Source organism: Hesperophylax consimilis, chromosome 16, assembly GCF_061612785.1.
Source record: "Hesperophylax consimilis isolate HC1 chromosome 16, BYU_Hcon_1.0, whole genome shotgun sequence".
NCBI classification, from domain to species: domain Eukaryota; kingdom Metazoa; phylum Arthropoda; class Insecta; order Trichoptera; family Limnephilidae; genus Hesperophylax; species Hesperophylax consimilis.
The window spans coordinates 19,454,376-19,471,067 of record NC_142851.1 but is presented as its reverse complement, the minus strand read 5'-3'; the positions used below and the strand labels follow the sequence as shown (position 1 = coordinate 19,471,067).

Genomic DNA, 16,692 nt, shown 5'->3' with positions numbered 1-16,692 from the left:
ACTTGTCAGGGTGGCTGGAAGTCCACCCTCACACTACTGTCTGAGGAGATACCGGAGACATTGTTCTCGCCTCAGGATCCGCCAGAGGATTCCAGGGCTGTGATAGAAAAGCCACAGCTACCGTTAACCCCTGTGCGGCTGCTTCATAAAAATGAAGAAAATGAAAATGCACACGGTGCAACTCGTCAGGGTGGCTGGAAGTCCACCCTCACACTACTGCCTGAGGATATACCGGAGACACCGTTCTCTCCTCAGGATCCGCCAGAGGATTCTACGGCTGTGATAGAAAAGCCACAGCTACCGTTAACCTCTGTGCGGCATCTTCATAAAAATGAAGAAAATGAAAATGCACACGGTGCAACTCGTCAGGGTGGCTGGAAGTCCACCCTCGCACTACGGCCTGAGGAACCGGAGACACCGTTCCCGCCTCAGGATTTGCCAGAGGATTCCACGGCTGTGATAGAAAGGCCACAGCTACCGTTAACCCCTGCGCGGCAGCTTCATAAAAATGAAGAATATTATGAAACATTGTCGCTAAATAATGTTAGCGAAAAGAAACGACTCGCAAGGAAAGGGGTCGACAACCAGGCACATAATATGGCGCTGATGGAAAGTAAAATTAATTATGCTGCACTATCATCTGGAGGCGTATGGTGCCCCGGAAACACCATTCACGAGGACGATTCAAGATTTGTGAAAAATCTGAAATCTGTGAAAAATGTGAAAATTATGAATCTGCCGAGTGACATTTATCAGCAAATTAATGTACGTGAAATCAGAACACCGGTGGCACAAGAAGTGTATCAACACCTAATATTAATCAAACGAGAGAATGGAAATGCCTTTGTTCCACAAGAAAAAAGTGAACAAACTGTTTATGTTAAGCCTATAACGGAGCCCGAAGACACAAGCCATGAAAAAATAAACAATAATAACATGATTGCGCACGCGGCAGTTGTGCCTACAAAAAGTTTTGAAGAAATCTTCCAATATAAACAATGGAGAAAGTCAACTTGGTTCTTAGATACCGGACAAAGAATCGCCATTGCAGCGTAATTGAAATAAAGATTGGAATAAATAATAAGGAACCAGATAAGGTTCAGATAAACCCAATAAAAAGAGTCACATGAGAGACAGTAATAACAATAAAACTGATTCACGAACTTGAACTACAAACGAAATAATTATTTATTATAAACAAATACCTCACATGTAAACACTTGACATGTGGGTCACATAACCGAAGGCCGCCCTTTACTTAACAGGCGATTCGTTCATTCATTCTGCTGAAATATGAAAGCTGATTACTTTAACGATCACTTCATGCCGTCAAAAGATACGGATTTTTAATTGACATTGAAGACAACCTAGCAGTACCTCTCAACGTCAGAAACTTCAACGAATATCTACACTTGGAAGATACCAACACAACTGCTGTGAAAACCATTGTTCTTCACACCTTAAGAAGATACCTTGCTGTCCGAGGAAACTATTTGGTGAAAAATACTTTTTCACGTCGGGAGTGTACCGGACAGCAGGCGGATGGACATAATCATTAAAATAATTAAGGAAATGAATATTTACTGTTATCATGCAATTAACGATTCCGAATCCCTTTTGAAGCTTATCACCGGACACGTATCATGTATCAAATGGGATTTAACCGTAGTAATTAAAATTTGGTTATTTTTCTTGGTTCCTTAATGCTCTCATGCATCCTGTTTAGAGATAAGAATATTTGATGTACATTAACACGTGTTCAATTCAAACTCAATAAATATGCAAACAACTGCCACAATCAGTCAGTTGTCCGACGACATTCGCAAGTTGCGTTTCTTTGAAAATTCTTACCTAAGGTACCCCCCAGAGGAAAACCGGCGTTTACAGTCGATGTCACTGGCGTAAGTGTCCAGTACAATCAGATTCAATACACAAAGAAAATGTAGATCATGCATATGACACAAGATTCAATAGAAATGAAGGTATGTCCATTCCGAAAATTATAAATAAATACGGACAACGGACATTCTCTTATCTTGTTCCTACCATATATAATAAGATTCCAATGAACATAAAAATTCAATCAAATTGCACCACCGAATTAAAAAATAAAATTAAAAAATGGTTAATAGATTTTTTTAATACTGATATTGTTTATAATCTTATGCATATGTATATATATATGAATATGAGTAATTTGCCTGTGTTACAACTGACTGTCTTTGTATTTTATTCTTTTGTATTGTAGTAAGTTAAAAGTTATTCTATTGTATCTTTTTTTATATGTCTCTGTTTTGTAGTTATTTAAGTTATTCTTCTGTATCTATTTTAAATATTGTGATTTCTCGTTATATGTTATATGTATGCTTTAGTAATATATTAATATTGTTAAACTGACCTGCTGACAAACTGCTTTGGCAGTTTAGCGGGTAGAAATAATAAATAAAAATAAACTCATAGTCATTTCAAAAATAAAAATAAATTTTCAAAGCGCACTTGAAATGAAATGACACAAAACTGCACTATATAAATGCTACGTTATTATTATTATTCACCACTGACTGGTTTCGAAGAAACCCTTCTTCGGAGCAACTGATATCCTAATGATCAAAATTGTGTGGCTTGAAGTATTTATTTCACTGGTAATTATGACATTTTAATATTCTATTAAGAAAAAAAAATTATCTATGGCATACATTATTGCATTTTTGTTATTTATTACATTTTCTTTTGATTTATATGGATCCTGCAATCTACCTTGAATCTATCAATTGATGGAGTCTTTATAGTAGTTACGGTTACAAAATGACTAGCTTAACTTAGCAGGTAAAAGTAAAGTTCTCTAATTCTCTCGAATCACTAGACGACATGATTTAATAATTAAATTATGTAATGCTATGTCGGCTTCAACATGACCTACATATTTTATAATGCATATTAATCTGCAATTAATTCAGAATAAAATGTTACAATAGGTACCTGAGTCATCGTTCGCAACAAATCCGTCCTTCTTTAACTGGATTAAGAGCTGCATGAAGTCGTTTCTCACTATATTGTTCTCCTCGCGATACTTGATGGTTTTATCGACAGTATTGTAAAAGAAGTCTGTTAAATCCTTTTCGAAAATACTAAGTCCAAGAGAGTTTACCAAGCTAGGCATAGAAAACGAAACAAACAATATAAAGGATTTGACGCAGCCTGGCTCAAATAGTCTTCTGCCCATCCTTCTCATTTCCGTATCAGAGTGTTTGAAACTATCGCACTCCATTCCAAAAGAGGAAGATCCAATCACATCAGTGGTGAATTTAGACATTAGGGTTTTTACATCTACAGGAGCATCCTTCAATTCTAGTTCCTCGAGATGGGACATCATTTGAATACAGCACTGACCCACTGTGTCAAACATATTTTTTATTTTACTAGATGTAAAAGTAGGGGTGAGTTTCACTCTTAACTTCTTCCATTTGTCTCCAGTGAGACTAAATAAATTCGAAGATAATGGCCTGGCTTCCTCACTGAACTTTCCTCTGCGGTCGGTAAAGTGTTCGAAATCTTTCACAATTATTTTTTTAATCAAATCTAGATTATTTACCACGAGAGTTCTCCTGAGAAGCATAAATACCCCGGCGAAAGGCAGGTGTTTCGTTTGGAAATATATGTCCGAAAATCTTTCTCCGAATGAATCCTTTTTGAGAATGAGTCGTCCGACATTACCAAATATGAATGTCGGCTTCGGACCCTTGACGCCTTTTCTATTCCAGTAATCGAAATTCCATTGACTTAGCAAAAACAACACAATTCCAACAATTGGTACGGAGTATAACAACAGTTCACACCAGGAACTCATGATTGCGCATGTAATATCAATTGAACCGTTCACTGTTAACTGTTTCATCAATTAATTTGTTTACAGTTTGTGTGGAACATTTCTAATCAGTATTAAGCCGATGATTATAATATCATATGATGATGATCAGATTAGGTTCTGTATTGGAGTGGGAAGACTTAGGATTAGGCCATTGGCTTACAAACTTTTTTGGCCATCCTTCTGAACAGTTTAGTTCGGCGAACGTTTCTAATTTTAGACCTGTACGATGACGGTGGAAAACAGCGAAGTATTTTTTTTTATTATAATAATCCGATTGATATAATATCGATCAACCCACGAACTCCTCGCATTGTTTACTAACGCAAGATGCAAGGTGCGCCATGTATATTTCGATTGCAGAACCTCTCTTGTTGGTGCATGTGTAATCAGGGTGTAAGGTCAAACTCCGGCTTGTTCTAGTTAACTTTTTTTTCAAACCACCGTAACGTATAATAATAATGATAATAATAATGTTTGTTTACTTCAGTTGAACAGAGCGGTGAGTGCAATATTCTGTCTGCCATAAGCGTACATCTAAATAAATACATGATATTAACTTGAAAATATGATAATAAAAAAAATATTTAGCACTTGTATTACGACTACGGTGGCTTGAGGGAAATTCTCAATCTATGGTGTAGGGGCGTGCCCAGCCACTGGGCGACGGATGCACAAAGGGGTTTTCTGATCTCCGGTTTACGCTTATAATTATAATTATAATTAGCTTTAAATATCAGCAGTGATAATTTTTTAGCATTGTACATTAGCCCGTGACTATGATCGTATGCTTCGTATATGGCCAGAAGTTTCATCATTGTTCTTACCGATGGAGTTAATATGACCATGTCGTCTGCATAGTTAGTATTGTTCACACATACCCCGGCAGTGTGACATCCAACTCTTGTTTTGTTCAATGATTTACTGAGCTCATCCATATACACGTTGAACAGCAATGGGGACATTGAGTCTCCTTGTCTAACGCCACACTTTAGTTTACCTGCTTCTGATAGGCTATCATTAAATCTGACAAAATGTTATATTCTTCATTAATTGATTGAATTAATTGATTCGCCATATCTGTAGTATCTTACCACGCACTCAATCGAAATCGAAATCGAATCATAATCAAACCATTATAAAAAATTATTTGTGCTTACAAGTGAATTGCAATAATATTTAACAAATTCAATGACTGGCTGTTACGACAACAATTACGTAATATTATGATATGAAACAAGAATTTATCTCCTGTTTGTAATTAGTTACTAATCAATCACCCATTGATGTACGAAAATACAATCAGTGCTATTTTTTTATTATCATCAAGTTTAATTTGTATTATTTTTTTATGAATGTTTATTACTAAGGACGGGTTGTTTCGGAGAATTTGAACAATTCATCAAATTTCAACGTTCATTTTCAAGTTCTGTGAAAGATTTTTTCAAGTTCTGTTTTTATTTCAGTTTTGTCAAGTAACTAGCCTACAATGATATAATAACAGAACTTGAATAGTAGATACTTTCACAGAACCCGAAAATGAACGTTGAAATTTGATGAATTGTTCAAATTCTCCGAAACAACCCGTCCTTACTCTTTAAAGTTTCCCCAATTATCTATGAATAAAGGCATAGGTACGTATAAAAGCATTTTTTTTTCATCGTAAGTACATATGTATATGGAAATGATATAAATACACCGGTGTTGCCGGAATAAGCCCTAAGCAACACACTCGAAGGACCAGTCCCAAAACTATGTTATATGGGACAATTTAATTTTATGCATCCGCTTAACTTGAAAGACAGTATTCCTCAATGTTTTAAACCTTGGCTTCTGGAACATAAGAAAAGCCCACAATGGAATATAGGAAAAAAGGAACTCACTCGCCGCTGTTGGGGCCACGAAGTCTTCCAGATTCTTGATGCTCTCGGAATATGAATGATAAAAAATAATTATTTTATCCCTCGGTTGTGGTTATTTGTTATACATCAATCCTTGTCTGAGGTATTACTTTACACCAAGATCTAGTTGGGCTTTAGGTGGGCATAATGTCAATGTATTGACATCTTGCAACAATTATACCGGACATGGTGACATTCTAGGATGGGTACATTGTGTAGGAAGGACAATTGCAGGATTTGATATTGAGATTTCCTATCTACCAATCGCATACATATTGCGTGAACATGCATATTATGCAAAAACTTTTATAAATTAACAGAACCAAGGAGTAACTAAGATTTCATCTGGATGCGTTCTCCATCCGTTTAAAAAAAAGAAGTGTAAATAACAAAACACAAATTATAATTACTGTAGGTATTCTATTTGAAATAAAAAATACTTGTATATTAATGATATTTATCGACTAGTAACACTTTTTCTAATTTTTTTAAATTTTCAAAGTTATCTAATTGCAAACCCGTTGTATTTGTATGAAAAAAATCATTGTTCGCGCATATATATGAGAGAGACTTGATGGATAGGAAGCATTTATTTATTAGCGTTATAAACAGTCTTTATACATGCATTTTTTTTATTTTTTTTTTTTTTTATTTATTGTTTTTGTGTTTAATTCGTAGAACTCCATTTAATTTTTTTATAAATTTAATTTAGATTAAATTTGATAATATTATTATTAAGTTCTGCAAGTGTTTTAGTTTTTTATTATTGTGACAGCTGTTTCGGCTTACAAGGCCATTTTCAAACTGTGGTTAGTCCACATTGAGACGACGTTTTTATACTATTTCAAATGTAAATTTTGAAGGTGCATACATTGATTTATTACTGGTTACACCGATGACATGATCTATTGTTGGTTAAACCAATCTATGTTTTCCCCTCAGTAAATGGTAATGGGTTCTTAATTATTTACTAATGACTTTATTGCTATGAATTATTTGGGTGCATTATACTGCTTGGGTTTTGTGAAAATACTAAGAAGTGGTGAGTAAATTATTTTCCGTACTTTATTAATTAGTGTTAAATTTGGGTCATTCGTTCGTTTATTGATTTCTAATTGTTCAAGTAAATTTAATCTAATGCCCTTTTTTTCTATATGCAATGGTTTAGGACCCTTGTTGTTAAGTGGGGTATGATTATTCACCAAGAGATGTTCTGCGAATTTTGAGGATGTGTTTTTATTATTATAACATCGTATATGTTCTTGGAATCTAGTTGAGAATGCCCTCCCCGTTTGTCCGATGTAAGTGGCGTTACAATCGGCGTGGTCACATTTTAATTCATATATGCCACTGTTATTGAGTATAGGGATTTTACTTTTAGAGTTTTTAAGGCTTGTTCCTAAATTATTGTTTGTTCGAAAAGCTATATTTAAACCACATTTTTTAATTTCTTTTGCAATTTTTTCAGATATTGGGCCGAGGAATTCGAGACATGCAAATTTTTTTATATTTTTGTTATTTACCGGATATATTAAATTGATTTTATTTTTATATTTCTTATTTTTTATTATTTTTTCAATGTTATTTGCCTCATAGCCGTTATTAATCGCGATCGTTTTTATCGTTTCCTTTTCTTTTACATAAGCTTTATTGTCTAAGGGAATGTTAATGAGTCTATGTACCATTGAATGGTACGCTGATAATTTATGAGACCAAGGATGATTTGAATTTGAATTTATTGTTGTATCTGTAAAAGTTGGTTTCCTTGGTCTCATAAATTATCAGCGTACCATTCAATGGTACATAGACTCATTAACATTCCCTTAGACAATAAAGCTTATGTAAAAGAAAAGGAAACGATAAAAACGATCGCGATTAATAACGGCTATGAGGCAAATAACATTGAAAAAATAATAAAAAATAAGAAATATAAAAATAAAATCAATTTAATATATCCGGTAAATAACAAAAATATAAAAAAATTTGCATGTCTCGAATTCCTCGGCCCAATATCTGAAAAAATTGCAAAAGAAATTAAAAAATGTGGTTTAAATATAGCTTTTCGAACAAACAATAATTTAGGAACAAGCCTTAAAAACTCTAAAAGTAAAATCCCTATACTCAATAACAGTGGCATATATGAATTAAAATGTGACCACGCCGATTGTAACGCCACTTACATCGGACAAACGGGGAGGGCATTCTCAACTAGATTCCAAGAACATATACGATGTTATAATAATAAAAACACATCCTCAAAATTCGCAGAACATCTCTTGGTGAATAATCATACCCCACTTAACAACAAGGGTCCTAAACCATTGCATATAGAAAAAAAGGGCATTAGATTAAATTTACTTGAACAATTAGAAATCAATAAACGAACGAATGACCCAAATTTAACACTAATTAATAAAGTACGGAAAATAATTTACTCACCACTTCTTAGTATTTTCACAAAACCCAAGCAGTATAATGCACCCAAATAATTCATAGCAATAAAGTCATTAGTAAATAATTAAGAACCCATTACCATTTACTGAGGGGAAAACATAGATTGGTTTAACCAACAATAGATCATGTCATCGGTGTAACCAGTAATAAATCAATGTATGCACCTTCAAAATTTACATTTGAAATAGTATAAAAACGTCGTCTCAATGTGGACTAACCACAGTTTGAAAATGGCCTTGTAAGCCGAAACAGCTGTCACAATAATAAAAAACTAAAACACTTGCAGAACTTAATAATAATATTATCAAATTTAATCTAAATTAAATTTATAAAAAAATTTATACATGCATATATGCTAGTGATAAGAGTGTTTATGTCATTGACCAATAAAATAACGACAAAACAAACCATAGCAGAAAAATACATACCTAATACAAAGAATTCTGATAAAGTACATCTTTAAACAGCGAAAAGTGTTTTAATGATATATTTCAATGGTTTACATTTAATGTTTAATGGACATCAATAATATCTTTGAGGGAGTGATTTATTCAAATTCGAACTTACTAAAGGTAAGAGAGGAAATGTGATGATCTAATAATGAAAAATATAAAAAAAATAATAAATAATAAAATAATGAAAAATATAAAAAAAACAATGAAATATTAAGTTTTTGATTAAACATATGGCATTAGATGCAGTACTTATCACTTTTTTACGAATGCTGTGAATTTAGCTAGGTTCGTGTTAAACACATCGATGTTTGGGCATAATCTATTAAATGTGCTACAGCTTCTTCTTATAAATACATTTTCAAGGTAATTTGTATTGCTTTTAGGAATATAAAATGTATCCAGATATCGAGTAACTCTTTTTGGACATTTGAAATGAATATTTTGTAGTAAGTATGGGCTATCAATATAGTTATGAAGTATGTATCTTATAGAGCATTAATAGGTCTCTGATATCACGGCGTTGTTCAAGAGATTTAAGGTTTATGTGGGACATAGTATTTATCAATTCGCACGCGATAAGAGACATATTTGATAAACTTTTTCTGAACTTTTCTAGATTGCTAAGTATTAAATCCTGCAATTGTTCTGTTTACCCAATGCACCCATGTTAAAAGTCATCATGACCGATATCATCGTAATAAAAGGAGATGTCATAACCTAACTTTCAATAAATCAGTGTAAATTAACACCTCTGACGGGACGGGTGATATACTGAAGACCGCGGAAGTGCATTCATTATTCTTTTAATCCATCTTACCAGTAAAGCAGCTTGAAAGTGGCATACTCGGTGGCCCATTGAGTGAGTCATTTTTATCCTATATTGCAATCTGGGCTTATCTTATGTTCCAGAAACCCAGATTTAATATATTGAGGAATACTGTACATCCAGTTAGGTAATTATTTGTCCCACATATTATAATAGCATTTGGATTGTTTTGGGACTCCTCCTTCGAGTGTGTTGCAAAGGGCCTATCCCAGTATCACCTTCAAACGCTAACTTATACAGTAAAATAATAATAGTTTATAATGTAAAACATACATTTCTATTCTTATATTTGTTCATTTTATTTTTCTCCGTGGTCGAGGGGTAAGACTCTCGACTAGTAAGCTGAAGGTCGCGGGTTCGAATCCCGGCGTGCGCAAGTAAATTTTATTTGATTAATTTGTCTTATTTCACAAATTACTCATTAAAAATCGTATATTTGCGGCACGTTCCAGACTGTAAGATACTCTCAGTATCGCCTTGGTGTAAGACCACCATTCAGAATTGAAACGTTGCTTGAAATGGCTTTGGCCGTGTTTGGTTTCAAGATCTGAATAGCCAGGTACTTCCCCATCTTCCTCTCCACATCTCCTTCCCCTCCCCACTACCTTCAGCCTCACAACATAGCCCTATTGGAGATGTGATAGTCTCACTGACTCCAGACGGTTGGGAGCAGTTAGGACTCTTGTGAGGTTTCACATTTTAAAAATCCTGATGAAGAAATCGTTGGTTTCGAAACATGTCGATTATTTTGTTTAAATGATGGTGTTTATAGTAGTTATTTGTTTTAATTGAATTAAATAAATAAAATGTTTATTATTTAAAATACGTACATACCTAAGATATAAAATTATTTAAACTAACGTTGTGTAAGTTACAGGACAAACTAATGTCTCCAATGTAGATAGTTATAATGTAGGTACGTTGTACATTAGCCCGGAGTGAAAGAGGTCGAAAAAAAATTTTCTTCGAATTTCAAAAACCCTATATCATTTAATGTTGCTGTAGATAAATAGCTGTTGAAAAATATTTTTTATTTTTTTTCACATATGATCTTCAGGTGGCGCAGAGGACCTGAAATTTTGAAAAAATGATCGAATATAGAAATTTTTTAAAAATTTAAAACAAAATTATTATCATATTTAACTTTATTATTTGCATTAAAATATAAGGAAAATTAAGAATATATATATTTTTTAATCATTTCAGCCTTCAGTCGTGTCATATGCGTATGGGGTAGCTCCCTGAATTCCAGAGGAAAGGTGTAATTTTGTTTCGAATTTCGGCATTTCTTTTTTATTCTTGCTCGAATATATCCATCGCGTGCTGTACTTCCGCAAACAGTCAAGCTAGCTTCAGTGACCAGTTTCACACCTCTCTCCACAGCTTGTGTGTGACGGGGAAAATTTTCAATCCGGATATTTATATCTTCGCTCATAATTTTGTCCCATAATTCACTGTCACCGTATTTTTTTGTGAATGGTGGCTCGAATATTTTTTCTGTCTTCCAGTTTATCAAATCATAATAATCGTTGGCTTCGAAGTTTAGTTTTGGAGTCAAGAAAGTCCTTACTTTTTTCTCCTTTGCATTTTGTCGGACTTTAAGAATTCTTCTTACTGCTAATTCTTTTATATGCTGTCTTTCATCTTGTGGCATCGCTCATAAAATATTTTCAGAAGGAGCGAAGAAAGAGTTCCGCTCGATTATTCGAAAACCAATTGTTTTCAGCTCATATTTTATATAGGAGCATCTTTTTATCATACTAAGGACATGTTTCGGACCATCTTTACATGAAAGTTTAGTTTTTATGGTGAAACATATTGGCGCATACACTTTTATCACAAACGTAGCAATCTCAACCAGACTATGAGTTGGAAACTTTGTTGCTACATATAGTCTCAATATTTTATTTGCACAGGTTAGCCAACGAGAGTGTGCCAGCTTTCCTGGTTGCTTATTAGCCAAATCAGTTTTTACGCTGCCTTGTGTTACAGCTTGACAAATTTCATTCAGATATTTTTGATCATTGCTTAGAATTTTCACGTCGATATCCGGTAAGACTGTCGTAATTTTAACAAATTTCACCACAGGGAGGTCTTCACAGTGCTGTAACATCTTGCCAATGACTCTTGCGAACGTATTGGGACCTGAAGTACTGCCATCCAAAGTATTAAAAAGATGACGCAGTGGTAATTCGTTGGCATGCAACAAACATATAAACCAGTGTAATGGTCTATTTAAATGTCTTTCAATCAATGCGATTGCTCCATTCTTGAAGCCCGTGTTTACAGCCGTTCCATCGCCATCGCATCCAATGGCTACAATGGTTGATAAATCTCCGAAGTGCAAATTTAAAAATTCTACAATTGAATCTTTTATAGAATTAGCGGTTCAAGAAGGAGGCGCGACGTGGTCAATGTACTGAGAATCTGGCTCGGAGAGCAAAACAAAATGTTTTTAAGTAATGGTTCTCCTGTGGTACTTGTTATCATGTTTTTCCTGCACAATGGTCTTGTCTTTCCGACCATCAAAATATAACCCACTTATTTTACCGTCAGAACTCCCGAAGCTCGAAATTTGCCTTCTTTGCAACTCTTCTCGAACTTTTCGGCGCTCGCGTCGTAATTTACTTCTATCTATTACTTTTGAGAAATCTTGTTTAGAAATAAAACCACAGACATAGGAATATTCATATGTCTATGAATAAAACCAATATCTTGAAGAACTTCACTGGCGAAGGTTGATGCTGATCTGTCGGAGACACCACTCCTGTCACAGACAGTGGCAAGATTTTTTAATCGATGCCTCATCTGATTTGTTTGTGATTTTGATGTGGATGGCGTGGAGTATGCCAGAAAAAGTGTATAAAAGTCTGGATCTTGATTGCTGTCTGATAATCTTACACTATCATCCGAGGTCTCTGAAGTCTCTGGTGATGAGCTCAGAGGTTTTTCAACAGTCTGTTTTTGAAGTAATTTATTTTGCGTCATCAGTCATAATTGCCTACGCTCCAAAGCCTTGGTTGCCACCAAATCTTTTGAGCCGATATACATTTTGCGGCTACTTCTCTGATCTTGCAGGAATTCTAGCTCCTTCTTGGGTATTTTCACTAAACATTTACAAAAATCGACACAAATGCACTTGCAAACAGCAATATCAAAGAGTTTTTTTTGTTGCATCTTCATAAAATTCAGTTTTCTTTTTAGGTACTCGACATTTCTTTAAGCATTTGTACTTGTGATAATACCGGGTTAGTTTAGTTACAATTTGACGTTCAGTTACAATAGAAATAGAAGCTTTATCCCAAAACGTAATTAGATCAATTGCAATTATTTCACAAATATCTTTCACAGAAGGATCTTTTTCATTTGCTAACCACTGCAAGTCATTTCTAATCCACAAATAATACTTTATTACATCCAAATAAGTTGGCGACACATTGTCTTTTAATTTTTCTGGGCAACCAAACATAGAACACATTGAATTTTTTCTTGTTTTAGGCATATTACAAAGAAATCACAATCAAGTTTTCGCAGCTGTTCCAACGAATGTGCACTCCGCGCTAATGTCTGTTAATTACTGATTGACTGCAGCTGTTGTTACGCAAAATAGTGTCAAGGGGTGGGGGGAAGAGGGGTTAGTTAGATGGCTAAAACTAAAATACATTTTGTGACGTTTAAGCTGGATTAGATGATGTGCTTGTTTACTAACAAAATCTGAAAAAACACCATTTTTTGTAGAACTTTAGGGTCAGTGCGCCACCTGAAGATGAAGTTGGAATTTGATGATATTTTGTGTACTTTATAGGGTACTACCAAGGCACCCATTGGTAATATAGGAAACACGAAATTTGAAAAAAAGTTTTTTCACTCCGCCCTAATTGTACATACGTGTATAAAATCAAAGAAGACGGAAGGCATAATAAATTATTAAACTGTTTATGAACATTCCGTTTCGTCACATTCATAGCATCACAGATAACGTGGATCTGGATAAATAAGCACCAAAAAATTGGCTTGTAAAATTTCTGCTTTATCTTCAAATTAGGCAAGCAAGCTTGAAGCTAGGTGGGTTATATTTATAACTATACAATTGTCAGTAAGTACCTGATTCGTCGTCGGCAACAAATCCATCTTTCTTCAGTTGGATCAACAGCTGCATGAAATCGTTCCTCACAATTTTGTTCTCCTCCCGATACTTGATGGTCTGGTCCACGGTGTTGTAGAAGAACTTGTTCGCGTCGTCTCCGAGAATACTAAAATTTACTAGGTTGATCACCGAAGGCATGAAGAAGATCAAAAACTGTAGGAAGGATTTAAAGAAGGACAACTCGAACAGCCTCTTTCCCATTCGTCTGAATTCGGTATCAGGGTTATTGAAGCTGTCACACTCCAGTCCAAAAGCGCATGATGCAATCACATCTGTATTGAATTTGGCAATAAGTTCCTTTATTTCAATCGGAGAATCCTGCCCTTCTCTGTTTTGCAAATACGCTGTCATCTTAGTGCTGCATTGGGCCACTGTATCAAACATGTACCTGATCTTGCTCGATGTGAAAGTAGGGGACAGTTTGTGTCTCAGGTTCCTCCACCTTTCTCCGGTGAGGTTAAACAAATGTTCTGACAATGGTTCAGCTTTTGTGTTAAATTTTAGGCTGTGGTCAGTAAAGTGAGCGAAGTCTTTTACCAATATGGTTTTGATCAGCTCTAGATCGTTTACCACCCAAGTTCTCCGGAATAACATATAAACACCAACGTGAGCGTGTTTCTTTGTTTCGAAATAGATTTCTGTGAACATTTCGCCGAGGGAACACTTTTTCTTTACAATTTTTCCAATATTCCCCAGGAAAAAGGTGGGCTCGGGACCAGGTACTCCTTTATCGCTCCAGTAATTGTAGTTGCGTCTCATCAAAAAATATATTATGCCAACCAATGGCAGTGAATATAACAACACATCGCACCAACAAGCCATGATCAATCGTATAATTCACTTTGCACAACCAACTGTAACAGTTACAACGGTTATCAAATAAATAATAGTAGGTATATGTATAAGACGTAATCTCTACGCCAGTAAATCTAATTTCGTGTTATATGAATGAAAGAACGGCATATACTGACTGCAATTTGTTATCATAATTGTATAAAGATCTCATATCTGGAGATTATTATTATTTATCAATTTCTTTTCTACGTCGGCCTACTCCCAAACTTCCCAAACTTTTTTCCGTGTCCCGGGTATTTTTATTCTTATCCATCGCGACCCGCCAATGGTTGGAGGATGTGTGGGAAGTGTGTGTACACAACATTTTCTAACGAGTTCATAAAACTATCATTCCCCCTTTTAAATTCATGTAGATTTTACTTAATTATTTAAAAATATACCAGTCTACCATTTCAGACTACTCTGAAAAGAAACTATATATACGTTCTGAACACATTTGTTCTGATATATATGTATCCATAAATAATTACGTTCATGAACACTCTGGAAAGAAGCCATTCCTATGTTATAAATGTAGTTTTGAAATCACCAATGTAAAAGAAACGACTAAATGCACGAAAGCGGTCGGGAGAGAAGCCAGTACCATGTTCTGTTGATATTCTCAAAATTATCACAAAAAAATGTATTCTTGAGAATTCAAGAGGGAAACCATTCAAATGTCTTGAATGGAACTCATTATGATTATAAGACACTCTATTAGTTCTATGTTCAGCATGTGTGTGCAAGTGTTTTTTTAATCTTAAAAACATTTTTGTGCACTCAACTCATGCTGAGAGGTGGTTAAGAGAAAAATCAGTTTATTCATGTGCATTCTTGAGATACAGTCAAATAAAAAAGGAATACATTAAAAAATATGCTTAAATACAGGTTTGACCTATCTTTTGGTACTATCTGTACCAAAAATATCAGAAAACGTGATCTATTCATCTATCGTAAAATAATTATGTAGTTGGAAAAAACAAAGACAAATTAAAAACAAGATACTTTTAAGAGTACAGTTCAAGAAACAAAGGGTGAGAGATTCTCCATAATTATTATTTCATGTACAATCCAAGAAAGTAGTTGATGTGTAGCAATACTAGCAATAACAACAGATAATGAGACACTAAATTTGAAAAATTTCGTTGAGTTACCGTAGATATTCTGTGGAATTAATAAATTTAGTTCGTAGTTCAAGACTGAATGCACGCGACCCGGCATTTCTCTGTCACGTCCCGGTCCCGTGTAGGGACCAGTAGTTTGGGAAACAAGGGTCTAAGCGATGACGTCACAGTGCCTCGCCAACGCGATGTTGCCCATCCATTCAGGCAATCAGCGCTCAGCGCCCCGCACTGAATACACACTTACAATACATTATACAATAGTACCTACACAAGAAAAGACTGTCCCTGTCGACCAGGTAGACCTCCTAAACTAGGTGAACTAACTAAGCCTAGTGAATAAACTTCATTTAATTGCCAATGCGAACGTTTAGAAAGGGTAAAACAAATAAAATACCTAGGGGTTATTATTGATACACACTTACGCTGGACTGACCACATTACTTTCATCACTAATAAACTAAAACGAGTCATGTACCTAATGAAGTCCATCAAAAACATTTTCCCTCTAACAATACTCAGATCCATATATTTTGCACTGTGTCAATCCATTGCCACATATGGAATACTAGCATGGGGAAGTGCTACAAGAATGACAATTGACCCAATTCAAAAAATTCAAAAGGCGATAATTAAAATAATCCTAAAAGTACCATTCGACACAGAATCAAGCGAAATTTACAAAACATTAGAGGTCTTGTCAATAAGACAACTTTATGCCAAATCTGCATTACTACACCTCCTCCAACACTAACTCCATATTCCAATTCAACCAAAAACTTTGTTAAAAAACAGATCCTTAACAAATAAAACACTAAACATACCGATAACACACACCACACACGGACAAAGACACTTTCAATACTACGCTACTAAACTGTTTAATTGTATGCCCATTACTCTGAAGCAACTACTAACTGCAAATACATCCGCAAAAATTCACAAAAAACATATCACAGTCTGGATCAAAAACCAAGATATTTTATTTTTGCAAAACATAATAACTCCAAACCAAACATAACTAAACCATAAAAAGTGTATAATAAATAAACACGTTTTTCGAGATTTTACCAACTATACTCACACTTA

At 34.6% G+C, this 16,692-nt stretch overlaps 1 protein-coding gene and 1 pseudogene across 6 annotated transcripts in view; both read right to left on the bottom strand.

The window, feature by feature from the left end:
• The window catches only part of LOC149416844 (cytochrome P450 6a2-like), a 61,809-nt gene that overhangs the window by 19,799 nt on the left and 25,318 nt on the right, over nt 1–16,692 (bottom strand). The window contains exon 2 of one of the 6 annotated variants that reach the window (XM_089641010.1): nt 13,606–14,502. The exons of the other annotated variants lie outside the window; for them this stretch is intronic. Coding sequence (XP_089497136.1) covers nt 13,606–14,470 — 865 coding nt within the window. The 5' untranslated portion in view covers nt 14,471–14,502. The remainder of the gene's footprint in view (nt 1–13,605; nt 14,503–16,692) is intronic. 6 annotated transcript variants of the gene reach the window in all.
• LOC149416846 (cytochrome P450 6k1 pseudogene) lies at nt 2,923–3,867 on the bottom strand (annotated as a pseudogene).